Source organism: Ovis canadensis, chromosome 19 (assembly GCF_042477335.2).
Source record: "Ovis canadensis isolate MfBH-ARS-UI-01 breed Bighorn chromosome 19, ARS-UI_OviCan_v2, whole genome shotgun sequence".
In the NCBI taxonomy this organism is placed as follows: Eukaryota; Metazoa; Chordata; class Mammalia; order Artiodactyla; family Bovidae; genus Ovis; species Ovis canadensis.
Window position 1 is genome coordinate 72944276 of NC_091263.1, and position 15114 is coordinate 72959389.

Sequence of the window (15114 nt, forward strand, 5' to 3'; positions counted from 1 at the left end):
CCTGGTTCCACCACTCACTAGATGTGGAGCCTGGGACAAACTCACTGAGCCTCAGTTGCCTCATCTGTAAAATGGGCCCAATGACCTTCCTTCCCCAGGAGACTCTGAGGACAGAACGAAACACTGGCGTTCACCGGGCCGCTGCCCCAGGCCCCTTGCTGTGTGAACTTTCAGCCTTTATTTCCTTGATCCTTAGGAGGGACGGATTCCTCCTCTGAAGAACACACGTCAGCCAGCTCGCATCGGGAAGGGCCTTTATGGTTCTCTGGAACAGAGGCTCCACGGACACAAGCCCATCACCGCCTGCCCCCTGGGGTCGCAGGCCCGTGTTGGGGAAGAAGGGGTGTTAGGTGCAGAGACCGGGGGGCGGGGGCGGGGCAGGGCGTCCAAGTGTTTGTGACACTCGGTCATCTTGGGACCCTCCCCACCCCCACAGCAGACGGGGTGTGAGGGAGAAGGCGGGAGGATTCAGGGCACCCCCAGGTGGCGAGGAGCAGAGTCCCCACGGGGGTTGATCAGGGACGGCCCACCTTCCCTCCCCCCAACTCTGATCTCCGAGAGCACACCCAGGCCGTGGAGCACTGGATGTCTCCCTCACCCTGGCTTCCTGGGGGGTCCAGAGCATCCCCTTCAGAGCAGAGCCGGTGACAAGGTCAGGGCCCACCTGGGACCCCAGGCGCAGGGCAGGCCTGACATTTTCAGGGAGACCAGTGGAGGCTGTAGCCCTACCTGGCCTCACCCCAGCCCCCAACCCCCTACCCGCTGCAGGCCAGGATGGAGACCCTCCGCTCATGCCCAGCAACCCCAGCCTGGCGTCACCAGCACCGCAATCCCCACCTGGGCCTCGAGGCCTGCGGGACCCCACCCGGCCACCTGCCCCTCCGCGGTCTCCTGGGCTAGGCCTCGGTTCCCTCCACCCCTCTGGCCTCCAGAGCTCAGGCCTGTCCTGTCCCTGAGCCCAGAGCTCATCCCCCGCCCCTCAACCCCGAGCCTGCCCTTCCCTCTGGACAAGCAAGATGTTGGTGGAACAGGCTCCCCTCTCCACCCTCCCATGAGCGGGGAGGGGCTCAGGGACAGCGGGTCCAGCCCTTCCTTTACTGATGGAGAAGCCAAACGGGAAGACCCACCTGTACCTGCACGCCTTCCCCGCGACCCCACATCCAGGACCAGGGCTCGAGCCTGCTGCCTGGGAATCCCTGCCCAGAGAGACCCGGCTCAGCCCCCTCTTAGACGGCCCACCCCTGGCGGGAGGGGGAGAGGGTGTGGAAGAGGCAGGAGGGCGATCCTGCAAGCCTCCTCAGTCTGAAATGGCCGTGCTGTGCTGAAACTGGAGCATCCCACCCTGAGGAGCGCCCCCTGCACCGGAGCCTCACCTGTCTCCTCCCTCTGGGGAGAACCACCACCTCTGCGGTCTGGTCAGGCCGTGCCCCTGTGGGTCCTGCCAGGACTCAGGCCCTGCCCTCTGCCCCATCTGCAGAGGGGCCCGGAGTCCCCAATACCCGGGGCGGGGGGAGAGCGGAGCTGTGCAAGGCGCCCCCGACCCCTCGGCTGGAGGAGGAGATGCGCTGGGAGGCTGGTGGGTGGGTGGACGGGCTGCAGGCGGGGAGCCTCCGAGAGGGCAGCGTGGTCAGGGCACCTCCAGGGGCAGCAGAGGCGTGTCTGAGTTCTGTGCTGAGACGCTAGCAGACTCGGGCCCGATGAGCCCCAGGCCATACAGGTTAAGGATGGAGTCGGCGATGATGCGGGCCGTGCGCTTCTGGTAGCCGCCCGAGGTCACCATGAGGATGGGCAGCTGGCGGCCACGGACTATCCGGAACACCAGCTCGTCCCGCTTCACAACGCCCTGGGTGGGTGCGGGGGACAGGGAAGATGGGCTCAGGCAGGCTCGGACCCTCAGGGTGGTGGAAGTCCTGCTGTGAGTCTAAGCCCGCTCCATGCTGCTGCTGCCGCCCAGCCCTCTGGCCTCAGGAGGAACGCCCGTGCCACCCACGTTCCCGTCGCTGCTGAGTCCCCAGAGCAGAGCCTGCCCCCGCCCCGCCCCGGGACGCACCTGTGGACTGATGGCCAGCCCGCCGAGGCGGTCGCCCTCAAGGATGTCCGTGCCCGCGTTGTACACCACCACGTCGGGGCGGTGCTCCTGCAGAGCTTTCTCCAGGTTCCTCTCCACCTTCTGCAGGTACTCGTCATCCTCCGTGCCCCACTCCAGCTCCACCTTCCGCCTGATGGCCTCTGGCAGGGGAGACAGCGATGCCCCAGCGTGCAGCCGGGAAACGGGGGCTGGGGGCACTGCCTGCTTTCCCGTCTGACTCTAGCGCTGCTCAGCCGCTCACCCACCCAAAAGTAAGCTAACAGAGCACAAGGACAGCGGATGGAACACTGCCTGGGGCTCAGGGACCCACACCAGGCACCTGGGCTCACTGCCTCCGTGAGCTCTCTCCGGAGACACAGACACCCCATGTGCCCTCGGGTCCGAAGCCAGTCCGCTCGAGGTGAGATTCAGTTCGGAATCGGGTCCCTGGGGCCACAGAGTGGCTGAGTCACCCACAGGCGCTTTCTGCGTAAATGTCCCCTCCCCACAGGGTGGGCAGGTCCCCCTGTCTTCAAAGCTTCATCAAAGGGTCTCCTGCCTTTTAATCGATGAGTTTAACCCACTGGCATTTATTTAACTGTCACGTTTGAGCTGATTTCTGCCATCTTATCTTGCGTTTTCTACTTCTACATTTTTCTGTTTCTTTCTTGTCCTTCCCTATTTTCGACCGGACAGCTGCATGCCCGGGAGAAAATCCCACTCTATTCTCCAGGCGGCCACCCCAGCAGAGGGATTCACCGCGTGCTTTGGCGGGGGGGCTGTTACACGGTCTTCCGTGGGTCAAGCGACCTCTCGGGTCTCAGTTTCCTTGTCTGTGAAGTGGGGATGGCCTCCCCCTCCCTGGGATGGCGAGGGTCAAGAAGTGAAGTGACATCTGCAGGGCCCGGCACGCAAGGGAAGCCCGGCAGACAGAGCCCAGCTCAGGCGGGCGCGCTGGGGTGGGGGGGCACTCACGCTTGGCGAAGCGGTCCCCGGGGTAGATGTGGCGGTTATACACGTCCATGATGTACACGCGCTTGTCGCCCATGAAGTCGCGCTCGTGCCCGTTGCCCTGGTGGGGACACAGAAGGCGCTCAGGGCAGGCCACCCGGGGCCAGGCCAGGACCCCCCAGCACGCCGCAGGGAACGCCCCCTGGGCGGGGGGTGGTGGAGGGGCAGCAGAGGCCCAGCCTGGGGCTCAGGGGTGTTCCTGGGGGTGGGGAACCCCACCGGGTGGGGCCGTGTGTCGGAGGCCGCCTGGGGAGAGGGAGACCCCAGCCCCGCCGGGCGCTCACCTGATGGGCGTCGAGGTCCACGATGGTGGCTTTGGAGATGCCCTCCACTCGGTCAAACAGGAACTGCCCAGGGCAAGAGAGGGGAGAGGTGAGGACCCCCCGGGCGAGAGGGCGCGGTCCCCCAGGGGCCCTGGTCGGCGACGGGGTGGGCTGGGAGCGCCTCCGTGCTTGCGGGAGACCCCAGGCTGCCGGGAGGTCTGTGGGGCTCAGAGGAGCCTGTGTGTGTCTGCAGCGGGGACCGCCTCCCAGCTGCACCCGGAGCTCCGTCTTGCCGTCTCCGCCTTCTTACAGGGGCCCGGCCCTAGAGCCACCGCCTCGGGGAAGCCCTTCCTTCCCCTGCCCTCCCCTCCCGCCAGGCCTCCTGGCCTCTCCCTCTCCAAACGGCCAGGGTCTACTGCCCCTCCTCCTCATCCGTTCCCACGCCGGGTGAACAGGAGCCGCGGGGACCACATGGACACCCAGCCTGAGCCCCGACGCGGGTGCTGGCAGAGCGCTGGCTCCTGACAGCCGCGGAGGCCACGGCCAACACTGCCCCTTCGGGCTGTGCCCTCAGCCCTGCCGGCCCCGTTCCCTGAGGGTGAAGGGGTGAGCCCCGCAGATGCCAGTCACTGTCGCCACCATCAAGGTCTTGATCCCTGTCTCCTCCCCGCTCTCCTGGAGCAGAGCCCTGTCTCCTGTTAATAATCTAGTGGCGTCCTGTAAGCTGCTCTCCTCCGGTCCCCGGCCCCTGGAGAAGGCCCACAGGCAACAGACACGAGCAGGTGTCACGTCCACGTTTGAGTCTCAGCCCAGCTGAGGGACCCAGGTGAGCTCCCTCCCATTCGGGGCCTCGACTCCCTTCGTGAGAAAGTGTGCTGAGAACACTGGGCTGGGGGGCGTTCAGGGAGGCTCTTGGAGACGATCACCCTCGCCCCCGCCTGTCACGAGCGCTCGGACGCACCTTGATGGCAAGTGTAATGTCCGCGTAGGCGCAGAAGCCCCCTCCCCGGTCGCTGGAGCAGTGGTGGAAGCCGCCGCCTGCGAGGACAGTCATGGAGTGGGCAGGGCTGGGCAAGGGCACGCCCCAGGTGCCCCCTCCGTCCTCCCAGGGACAGCTCTGGGCCTCCAGGCTGGCCAGGCAAACGGACCCCCCCCGGGGCAGGTCACCGCCCCCGGGTCCCTGGGTCGGGGGGCAGCTCTGCCATCACGGCATCCGAGCAGCTGCCACCAGGCCCCAGGCCCAGCCCTGGGGCACTCACCTACGTTGATGGCCCAGCCGCGGTCCACTGCCAGCTTCCCCGCCTTTGAAAACAAGCACAGGCTGAGGCAGGCAGGGGCCGAGCGCTTCACTCACTCCTGCGCTGACTCACTGCCCCCGTGAACACTGCAGGCAGCTCCAAGGTGCGGATGAGCTGTGAGGTGGGGTACGGGGGGCACCACCCACCCCCACCCGGCAACCCCCCGGCTGGCCTCTGAGACGGCAGCGCGTCGTGAGCGCGCTCAGTAGCGTCCGACTCTGACCTCGAGCACTGCAGCCCACCAGGCTGCCCTGCCCACACGATTTCCCAGGCCAGAATGCTGGAGGGGGCTGCCGTTCCCTCGTCCAGGGGACCTTCCCAACCCAGGGATCAAACCCACATCTCCTGTGGCTCCCGCACTGGCAGGTGGATTCTTTGCCACTGAGCCACCTGCAAAGCGTAGACCCCTGTGTAACTGTGTGAGGGAACTGGAGGAAACCAGAGTTCCGTTCTCAGGCTTGCATGCGAGCTGACAAGGATTCTCACGTGGCTTTCGAAGGGAAAACAGACACAATTTTGCTCACGGAAATACCGTTGCTCTAGTCCTAAAATCATGTAGGAACCCATCATTCTGGGGTGAGCAGGAATATTCTAATAAACTTTGAAAGTGCACAGATTTGCAAAGCTAAGAAGAAAACTACAAGGGGTCAGCCGGTGTTGATCCAGGTCTGGGTTAGATCACTGTACCCTTCAATCATTTCCACTTCTTTTCCTCACTGTCTGTGGCTGACTTTCATTGGAAGGACTGATGCTGAAGCTGAAACTCTGATACTTTGGCCACCTGATGTGAAGAGCTGATTCATTGGAAAAGACCCTGATGCTGGGAAAGATTGAAAGTGGGAGGAGAGGGGGCCGACAGAGGATGAGATGGTTGGATGACATTGCTGACTCAATGGACATGAGTTTGAGTAAACTCTGGGAGTTGGTGATAGACAGGGAGGCCTGGTGCGCTGCAGTCCATGGGGTCACCAAGAGTCAGACACGACTGAGCAACTGGACCGAGCTGACACGTGGTGTGAAACCCACTTTTGCCGCGAGTGTTGGTGACGGCCACACCCTGACGCGGGTGAGGGCCACCATCCACCGCCGAGATCACGGCTTTGTTTTCATCTGAAATGTGAGAAGCTCAGAGCTGCAGTTTTTGGACACACTCCTGGGGGGGCCAGCTGGTTAAGGACGCCTCTTACACACCAGCAAATACTCTAACAGGGGGTCTTGGGGGAAGAGCAGTGATTTCTATGGGAGAAGCTTTGGAAGAAAGTTCCTGTTGCCGCCTTGAAGAACATTTGTAATTTTGCTCAACTACTCAGCAGGACGAGGCATTCTGGAGGGAAAACCCCAGGTGGGCAAAGGCCCAGGGAGCGAAGGAGCCGGGGCTGGGGGCTCCCGCCCAGCCACCGCCCCCCACGCCCCACCTACCATTATGGTTCCTCCCGTCTGGGTCCGCAGGGGCCTGAGCACCTTCCTCTGCACCAGGAAGTTGGGCAGGAAGATGACCGGGGGGATCTCTGTGATGGTCGCGACAGCAAAGGACCACTGCAGGAAGAGACGTGGGCTGTTTGGCCTCCCTCTGCCCAACAGGCCCAGAGGCAGAAGATTCCCCCTGGACCAGATTCAGGGCGCCTGGGGGGCTGTGGGCAAGTGCAGCTCCTCGGGTGAGAAATGGGGGCCCTCCCACCGTGGCTGAACTTCAGGTTCGGCACAGAGATGCTCACAACAGGGTGTTCTTAAAGTGAAGTCAGCGAAGGGCCTCATGGGCCAAGGCCCTCGGCTGCCCTCTTGTGTCCAGAAGGAGAACTGCAGGGGACGACCGGTCACCACCCAGCCTACTCAGAACTGGCCTGGCCCGCACCCCGGGGCAGCAAGGCCCTGCGGGGTCAGGGAGAGGGGATAAGGAAGGAGGATCCTTCTTTACAAGGTCACAGCGAGTCATCGACAGAGTCCGGACTGGACGCCCAGGGCTGCTGGTGCCCCAGCGCAGCACGCCCCTTCATCCACCCGGAGTCAGCTATCCCTTCAGATGGGGCTGCACGCTCTCACCCCCTGCTGCCGAGGCAGGAGGGCCTGGGGCACCCAGACCAGAATATAGCCTCCCTTCGACCTCCCGGGCCCTGGGCAAGTGTCCATGCACCCTGGTCCTAGACCTCTCCTGCCTGGCTGGGAACACCTGCGATCCAGACCCTGCTCTCCACCAATGCTAGGCAGAGCCCTGCAGGGACCCTGGCACCTGGCAGATGTTTCCCAAGAGCCTGGGGAGGCACCAGGCCTGGAGATGGAGCTGGTCTGTCCTCACGGACACACAGCAGCCTGGTGGGGAGGTGCTGACCTGCAATGTGACAGCTTTGCTGGGGGAGGGAGAGCACGGTCTGGCTGGACAGCTGCAAGACCACGTGTGAGTGAGCGGGGGCATATGTGTTGCACGTGTGTGGAGGACCCATAAATGGGAAGGCGGGGGCTCCACCTGTCTGTCACACCAACCCCAGCAGCAGCCCAGCACGTGGGAAGCAGGGAATGACTGTTCCCTGGAAGGGAGCGACGAGCCCCCGAAGGAAAACATCGACCTCTGCCTCCCTCCCACCCCCAGCAAGCCAGCAGGGGACAGAGAAGGAAAGAAAATGAAGCCACCGGCCCCAAAAGGAAATTAAGAAAGCAATTTCATTTACAAGGACATCAAAAAGAATAAATTAACCAACCAGGTACAAGACTCGTACGGTGGAAACTGCAAAATGCTGCTGAAAGAAAGTAAAGTTCTGAATGAAGGGAAAGACATCGGTGCCCACGGGGTGGAAGACCTAGCCTTGTGAAGGCGGTTCTCTCCTAACTCATCTACAGACTCATAATCGCTACTGAAATCTCAATAGCGTTTTTTGATTTCTGTTTTTTTGCAGAAGTGGAGAAGCTGTCCTATAACCCTGGAGGTCCCATTTCCCGGGGACCCTCGGAGGCTCACCCTCGGGTACTCTGTGCACGGGGTCTGTGTCTCTGCTCTCACCAACTCAGGGCACCGTGGGGGGCAGCAACAAGGCCAAAGGTGCGCCCAGACTCCCTGGGGCTCCGGCCACAGTTTCCGGGACATCCTTGGCTTCCAGACCCCACACCCAATCCGAGCCCAAGAAAGTCCTGTTGTTCCAACTTCACAACAAACCCCGGGTCCTGCCATGTCCGCCCCCGGCCACGGCTGCTTCCAGCCTTGTCTGAGCGCCCAGGCTCTCCCACCAGGATCACGGCAACCACCCCCTTCCTCTTGCGCTCCTGATTTCATCCTGATAGCCGGTCTCATCTATTCCCATCACAGCTGCCAAGCAAGCTTTGGAAACCCAGGTCAGATCGCGTCCTCATGCTTGAAACACTCCTGGGCTCCCACTGCCCTCAGAGCAAAGGTGCAGCAACCACAGGCCCTCGCTGGTCCTAACCCTCATCTGACCCCGCCTCCTACCGCCTCCCTTCCGTTCCCTCCAATCTAGCGGTGTCACTGCTGCTGGGACACTCCTGCCTCAGGGCCCTTGCCCCTGCTCCTCCTCCTGCTCGCTCAGAATGCCCTCCCCCAGATGCCTGCCCAGCCCACTCCCTCACTCTCCCCTTTGGGAGGCTGAGCCCCCTCCCACTCCTGGCCTGAGTCCCTACAACCGCCTTCCTCTGAGACGCCGCAAGTATCACCTTCTCGTCATTCTCTGGTCTCGGCTCACAGCCCGCCTGCTCTGTGAGGCCCGCTCGAACCGCTCGGCCTGCACGAGCGCGCCTCTGCCCAGTGGCCCTTTCTTTCCCCTGTTGCTCCCGGGTCGCTCGGCCTGCGCGAGCGCGCCTCTGCCCAGTGGCCCTTTCTTTCCCCTGTTGCTCCCGGGTCGCTCGGCCTGCACAAGCGCGCCTCTGCCCAGTGGCCCTTTCTTTCCCCTCCGTCGCTCTCAGATGCTTTTGACCGTTACTTCTTTTCAGTCTTGCAGCAGGAAATGCGAATCCATGGCAGCAGGAAACGTTGCTTATTGCTTTGTTTTGGCACCCAATACACAGTCAGAATGCCATATGGAAGTGTTGCATGACTGAATACTTCTTTGCCTTAGTAGGTCATGTGGAAATCATCGTGTTTCTCCTTTTGCTCTGGCCCAGGGAGCTCCGGATATGTAGCTCGGCCGTGGCCTCTTGGATACATTTGCATATCTGAATGCTCCTTCTGCCCTTGATGTAGGTTTTCTACTTGAGACTCTACCTGTAAATACTTGCTTGTATTATCACGTAGCACCTAGAAAGCTGCCTTCAGGGTGCTGGGGGGCCCAAGGCCAGGCATGCGGTCAGCCCCCATTGTTCCCTGAAAGGACCTCCAAACAGATGGAGCCCAGCCCCGCCCAGCTTTCTCTGGGCGCTCCCTCCAGCCCCGCCCCTTGGTCCCGGCCTCGCCCTGGCCCCACCCTCACCCTCTGGACTCTGGCAGGCATGTCCTCCTGGCCTCACCCCTGGGCTGTGGACTGTGACCACGCAGGTCCGGGAAACCAGGGCAGCCAAGTGCTGGGCTTCCTGCCAGGGCCTCGCACCCTTCGCTCTCCCGGCAGCCAGGCTTCATCCTCTTCCTGGTAATCTTTCAGGAGCACAAGCTGCCAAGGTTCCATCTAGAATTCTCACCGCTCGGGCTGGCGCGTGGGAGGACAAGGGGCAGCAGGCGCGACCAGGAGCCCAGGAGCTCCTGCGGTGGCCTGTCTCGGGTCCCCCCGGGGCCTGCAGGACAGCCTGGGTGCCCTCGAGCAGGTGTGGCCTCTGCAGGCTTGCCCACCTTGGGGGCGGGGCCTGGTGACCTCAGGCGTCCACTCTGGCTCTAAGATGAGGCGCTGGAAGCCCAGCGCTATGTGTCAGGGGTCCACGCTCCCTGGGGCAGAGAACCCGGGGCATCCTCGACCCACCGAGTTCTGACACCGCCCCCAGCCCCGCCTGCCCTCCGCCCCCACAGAGGGGCCCAACAACGTCTCTGCCCTCGGAAGCACACAGACAGGAGCCGTGCGGCTCCTCTAGAAAGAGGTCGGGAGCCGTGTGGCTCCTCTAGAAAGAGGTCGTCACAGGTAGCCTGCAGGCGGATTCGCAAACCTTCCGATGAGAAATCAGGTGCCGTCACCCGCCGGTCTGCATTCCTGGCTTCTCTTTGGAAGCCAGGCCCACGGAGGAACTGGGTGGCAGCCACCGCCTGGGAGGGGTTGGAGCTCGGGTTCGCTCCATACCACCCACCACCCGCCTGACCACTTGGGTACGTTCCCAGCTGGGGCGCAAAAACCAGCTTTCAGCGCAACAGTTTCCAAGTCTCTAGCAGTAGAAGCCTTGAAACAGAATCTTCAGCTTCAACCCAACATAAATACATAAATACAGGCCAAGGTGGCACAGACGTGGCTGGAGGGAGACAAGGAGCTGGGGGCCGCCACCCATCACCCCAGCAGGGGTCTTGGAGGCCTGTCCACAGAGGCCAGGTGGAAAGTCACTGAGGCAGAAGCCCCAAATGCCGGCGAAGCTTCGATCCCCAGGGGGCGTTCATGCTTTCATGCTCCCAGGGATGGGGGCTCACGACCCCCAGGAGCAGCCATGCGCATCCCTGGTACCTGCCCTCCTAGGGCCCCTGGCTCCCGATGGGGACTGCAGACTCACACGCCCACCCTGCGCAGGGACAGGAGCGGAGCCCCTGGAGCCTGCGTCCCCGCCTCCCGCCTGGCCGCCCCCAGGCCCCGTACCTTCAGCTCGTTGAGATAGCGCCTCGTGTGCACCACCAGCAGGTCTTCGTCCGAGGCCTCCCGCGCCTCCACCAGCGTGCTGTCTGACAGCAGCTTCTCCTCTGAAACCACAAAGCAGGCACCATGCACCCCTGCTGGCCTCCAGCCCCAGCCCCTCCCGCGGGCTCAGACGTGGCCTTGGCAGCGCTGCCCCAGGAGAAGGTGGCCCCTGCTGGCTTGGGCCACCTCTCAGGCCAGTGTGGAGAGAGCTGCCAGGCCCTCGGGCCAGGGGGCATAGGACATTGTGCCCAGCGATCCTCCGGTGTCCCAGGCCGCTGAGAGCCGGGGGTGAGCTCAGGCGTGGCTGGGCAACTTGCAGAGGCAGGTGGCACAGGGGTCACTAATGCTGCGTCTCAAGGTGAGAAAAACTCTGAGTGAGTCTCCTCCCCCTTGGGGTGACGTCATGGGGGGTGTCGTGTGTGGGGCTCTTGCCTGATCCTTGCTCCTCTCCCTTTTTTTAACCCCCTCACCAGCAGCAATCGTTTCACAGCCTCTCACAACAGAAAGCCGCCCGAGCTGGAATACACCGCTACTTTCATTGCATTTATTTTTTTACCGTGACCTTCTGTTTCTGGCAAATGAAACTGGCTTTTTCCATTGAGATGACACAATGTTTCCTTTTAAAACAGGCTTATTTAAGTTTTTAAAAATGAAGGCTAGGTCGATAAAAACTCTGATGCAAATAACGGAACAGGTGGTATGAGTTGATGGCATGGTCCCAAGAGTGGTGAGCTGATATTTGGGAAGCGCCACACTATGGCGTCACCCCCCACACACACCAGACAAAATTCCCTCCTTTTTGCAACAGAAGAAGTCAGACAGAAGGGAGGGAGTGCTCTGTCCAGGGCACTGAGAACGGATCCGTGACGCTCTGGTTCTAGGGAAACTGAAGGACCAGGTCAGAATCTACGGGACCAGTACTAATATGTCACTCTCAGAAACAAACCCTGGTAGAATCCGGCTTGCCATTGTTTAGCCACTTAGTCGTGTCCGACTCCACGACCCCATGGACTGTAGCCCGCCAGGCTCCTCTGTCCACGGGACTTCCTAGGCAGAATGCTGGAGTGGGTTGCTATTTTCCCCTCTGGGGATCTTCCCAGATCAGGGATCGAACCTGCGTCTCCGGCACTGGCAGGCAGATTCTTTACTACGGAGCCACCTGGAAGATCCTAGACACCACCTGGTTCCCTCCGTCTCCCACAGAGAGCTCCATGGAGAGCCCGGAACATTTCATGGCTCCCTACTCAGTTCAGTTCAGTTCAGTCGCTCAGTCGTGTCCGACTCTTTGCAACCCCATGAATTGCAGCACGCCAGGCCTCCCTGTCCATCACCAACTCCCGGAGTTCACTCAGAGTTGTGTCCATCAAGTCAGTGATGCCATCCAGCCATCTCATCCTCGGTCGTCCCCTTCTCCTCCTGCCCCTAATCCCTCCCAGCATCAAAGTCTTCTCCAGTGAGTCAACTCTTTGCATGAGGTGGCCAAAGTACTGGAGTTTCAGCTTAAGGCTCCCTACTGCCTTCCCCCAAAAGACCAGCTCTGTTCCTGGCAGTACCCAAGGCCCTTCACCACGTGGCCCTGCCTCCTCTCTACCTACATCCTCATCAGAGAAGGAAGCAAATTCAGAAAGACGGTCACCTCAGTGATGGGGACAAGGCACCCTTAGGTTGCACTGCAGGGCAACATGTGAGCCCGAGAAGGGGCAATCTGCGGAAAGCCTCAGGCCCGCTGCAAGCAGAGAGGGAAGGACCTCATTCAGGGAGGCGTGAGCGAACTCCCTGGAGGTCCAGTGGTTACAGCTGCGAGCTTCCACCCCCAGGAGGGAACGGTCAGGGGGAGGCAGGCTGGCTCCATGACCCCTCCCCCCCCCACCCCCCCGAGCTCTTCCCAGGCCTGCACACTTGTTCTCTTTTCTACATAATCTTTTCCTGCGAATAAGCACTCTGGTCACTACTGCAAGTGGAAAATCAGTATCGCCTGCCAGAAACAGAAGGTAAGCGAAACTAAAAACAAACAAAAACAAAAAAATACGAAGGCCACAGTGTCCTTAATCTCCACTGTGACTATTTTCTGCAAGGTGCAGGGCCGGAGGCTCGCTCTAAATTTGTTAAAGTGGGAGATGGGCTTAGGTGTTAAAGGTGGGCTAGCCCCCAAATGAAACATCCCCCAGGACGTGACCAAAGGCATTGTGTGATGTCGAGATATTCAGCGCTTCATCCAATGCCAGGTAACGCTTCACGTAATACTTCCTATTTCCCTCAGTTAAAGAACCCCAATATAGGAAACTGGAGTATCTTTTTTTTTTTTTTCCTCCACCAGTCTACTGAGATGCTTGAATTTTCAACCCTGGATTACAAACCACGGTTGAAACAGCGCACTCCCCACAGCATTACCCTACTCAGAGAATGAGCCACAAATGGGATGAGGCTAGAGCTCTGAGGGTCAGACCTTTCTGGGCCCAGTTTCCTAGATTTTTCATCAGTGGTGTTGGAGCAAAGGTGGTCCAGCTCCAGGATTCTCGGACTCTGTGGGGCATGGACAGTGCATCCCTCCAGAGGTCAGCTTCCCTGGCCCCATGGCAACCAGCTCCCCTGCTACTGGTCTCCAGGGGCAGAGACAGGGCTTGGGTCCCCAGGGCACAGGAGCCGGTTAAGGTGTGCTGCGGGGCCAGGTCGTGCTCAGAGGGCTGTGTTGGAGAGATCCTCATGACAGCACGGGTGGAAGGCAGTCAGGGCTGAGGCTGGAGCGGGAGCGTCTGAAGCTTGCGTGAGGGAAAGGCAGCAGTGGGCAGTGGTGGCAGGTGGGCTGCAGGGAGCGGATGCAGGTCCCGGGGAGGGGGGGGCCTTCCATACCTTTCAGGAAGCTGATCACTTTGCCCCATTTTCCTGCGTCAAAGGGGTGCAGCCTCTCCAGGCCCAGGAAGGTTATGTTGTAGCGCGGCGAGTACACAATGGGCCAGCGTGAGTCCGGCACGTGCTGGTACAGCTGGGTGGAGTGTGGCCTTCGTGGGCATGGGGACAGACACGCACAGACAGGAGCAGCCTCAGAGTGGGAGCAGCCGCACCTTCGCGCCAGCAAGCTCAGGCCGCACACAGCCCGGACCCAGCGCCTCTGGCTCCCCGGGCAGCAGCAGAAGGGCCCGAGCAGCAACACTAAGATAGTGGCTCCCTACTGAACTCCCTGAACCGTCCGGCCCAATCCTGGCAGCCGCCCGGGGTGGGTGCAGGCACCACCTCCCCACCAGAGGCTCAGAGAGAGGACCAGGGGCACCCCAAGGTCACCCCGGTCTCTGGAGCAGCCCATGTGCACCAGGTGTGTTGGGGTGCAAGCCTCAGCACCTCACCTCCGCATGACAAGTTACAACCAACAGCTGTGCGGCCTTAGGCCTGGCTTTCCTGGGCTGTCTGTCGGGAGGGCTGAGATAACGCACTCAACCGAGCACAGAACGCGCCCTATCTATCCCTGACAAGCGAGGGGGACAGTTCCCAGAAACAGCAGCTCGGGCTCACGCAGGCTGCGGCCCAACCCGGAGCCAGGGATGGGGTCACCTCGGGCCCTCCGCGCCAGCTGACCCCCATCACACCTCCGCAGCCGCCGCACAGGGCACAGAGAGCCGGCTTGCCACCGCGGGGGCCTCCGCTCTGCTGGGGGCCCCGAGGACAGACGCCGAGCCGCGCACCTCGCGGGCCCCCGCCCGGTCAGCGCCCCGTGCGCCGCAGATGAGTGGCGCTGGGCTGGCCGCGGCACGCGGGGCGCTGACCCGGGCCAAGCGGCCCGAGCGCCCGCCGCACCTGGGCCCGCACCTGGCCGGCTCGCTCGGCCGCCCGCGCACCGGTGCGCCCGCCCGCGGGGACCCCTGGGAACCCCCGCGGCCTGGCCGGCGCCCCAGCCCGCGCCCCCGCCCCCGCCGCACTCACATCCCGGGGCCGGGCCCTCCCTGCGCCGCCACCGCTCCGCGACCGGGCGGGGCGGGGCGCGGCCCCGCCCAGGACACGCCCCCGGCCTCGGCCGCCTCCGCTGGGGGCGGAGCTCGAGAGGCTCGGCCCGGCCCCGCCCCCACTCGGGCCTGCGTCACAGAGGGTCGGAGTCCCGCGCCGAGCTCTCGGGCGGCGCCGACGGAGGCCACGCCCCCAACGTCCTTCAAGCGCCAAGTCCCGCCTTCCGCAGGCAAACATCCAGTGAGATCTCGCTCTGCTCGAAAGCCGCGCCCCTTAGGGGGAGGGCCGCTCGTCGCAGAACTGGAACACGAGCAATAGCCCCGCCCCGGCCCTCCCGGCCGGTCTTAGTGGTCCCAAGGCCGGGAGATCCGGGGAGCTAGGGACGCCCGGCTTCCGGGCGGGCTCGGAGGCGGAGTCGCTATGTGACCCCGACCCCAGCTGGGCGAGCGTCTGAGCTCTAGGGTCTCTGTTTCCACTAGCGGGATGAGGTCGGGGGCCGGGTGTTCTGGCCTTGACATTTCCGACCTAATACGATGCATGACCTCGCTGCCTCGAGGTCCCCCGCTCCCACTGCCCAGCCTCGTCCGGCAGCTCTGAGTTGAGACAAGCGCTCCTCACTCAGTCCTTTAGCCTCTCCGAGCCTCCGTGTCCTTATCAGTAGAACCAGACTGGTGATCTTGTCTATCATCTGCACGTTCACCCCTCCTCCAGCTCGGGAAGCCAAGACTAGCCGGGTAACAGCTGAGTGTCTTGGGGCTGCGCCCTGGGAGGAGGCCCCAACAATAGAGCCCCAGAAG

At 62.2% G+C, this 15114-nt stretch overlaps 1 protein-coding gene across 1 annotated transcript; it reads right to left on the reverse strand.

Moving 5' to 3' along the window:
* Positions 1–237: 237 nt before the first annotated feature.
* On the reverse strand, positions 238–14485 carry HDAC11 (histone deacetylase 11). The gene is made up of 10 exons (XM_069562284.1): positions 14297–14485; positions 13232–13380; positions 10343–10443; positions 6060–6176; positions 4602–4644; positions 4304–4380; positions 3364–3426; positions 3044–3140; positions 2051–2229; positions 238–1843 (listed from the first exon to the last, which is right to left on the reverse strand). Coding segments are annotated over exons 1-10 (1044 nt in total). The 5' UTR covers positions 14299–14485; the 3' UTR covers positions 238–1627.
* Between the last annotated feature and the right edge of the window lie 629 nt (positions 14486–15114).

Excerpts from the sequence above, each read along its gene's own strand:
- HDAC11 (XM_069562284.1), bottom strand. Across the intron at positions 3,141-3,363 it reads TGGACCTCGACGCCCATCAG|GGCAACGGGCACGAGCGCGA; the intron begins GTGAGCGCCCGG and ends TGTCCCCACCAG. Across the intron at positions 1,844-2,050 it reads GGCTGGCCATCAGTCCACAG|GGCGTTGTGAAGCGGGACGA; the intron begins GTGCGTCCCGGG and ends GCACCCACCCAG.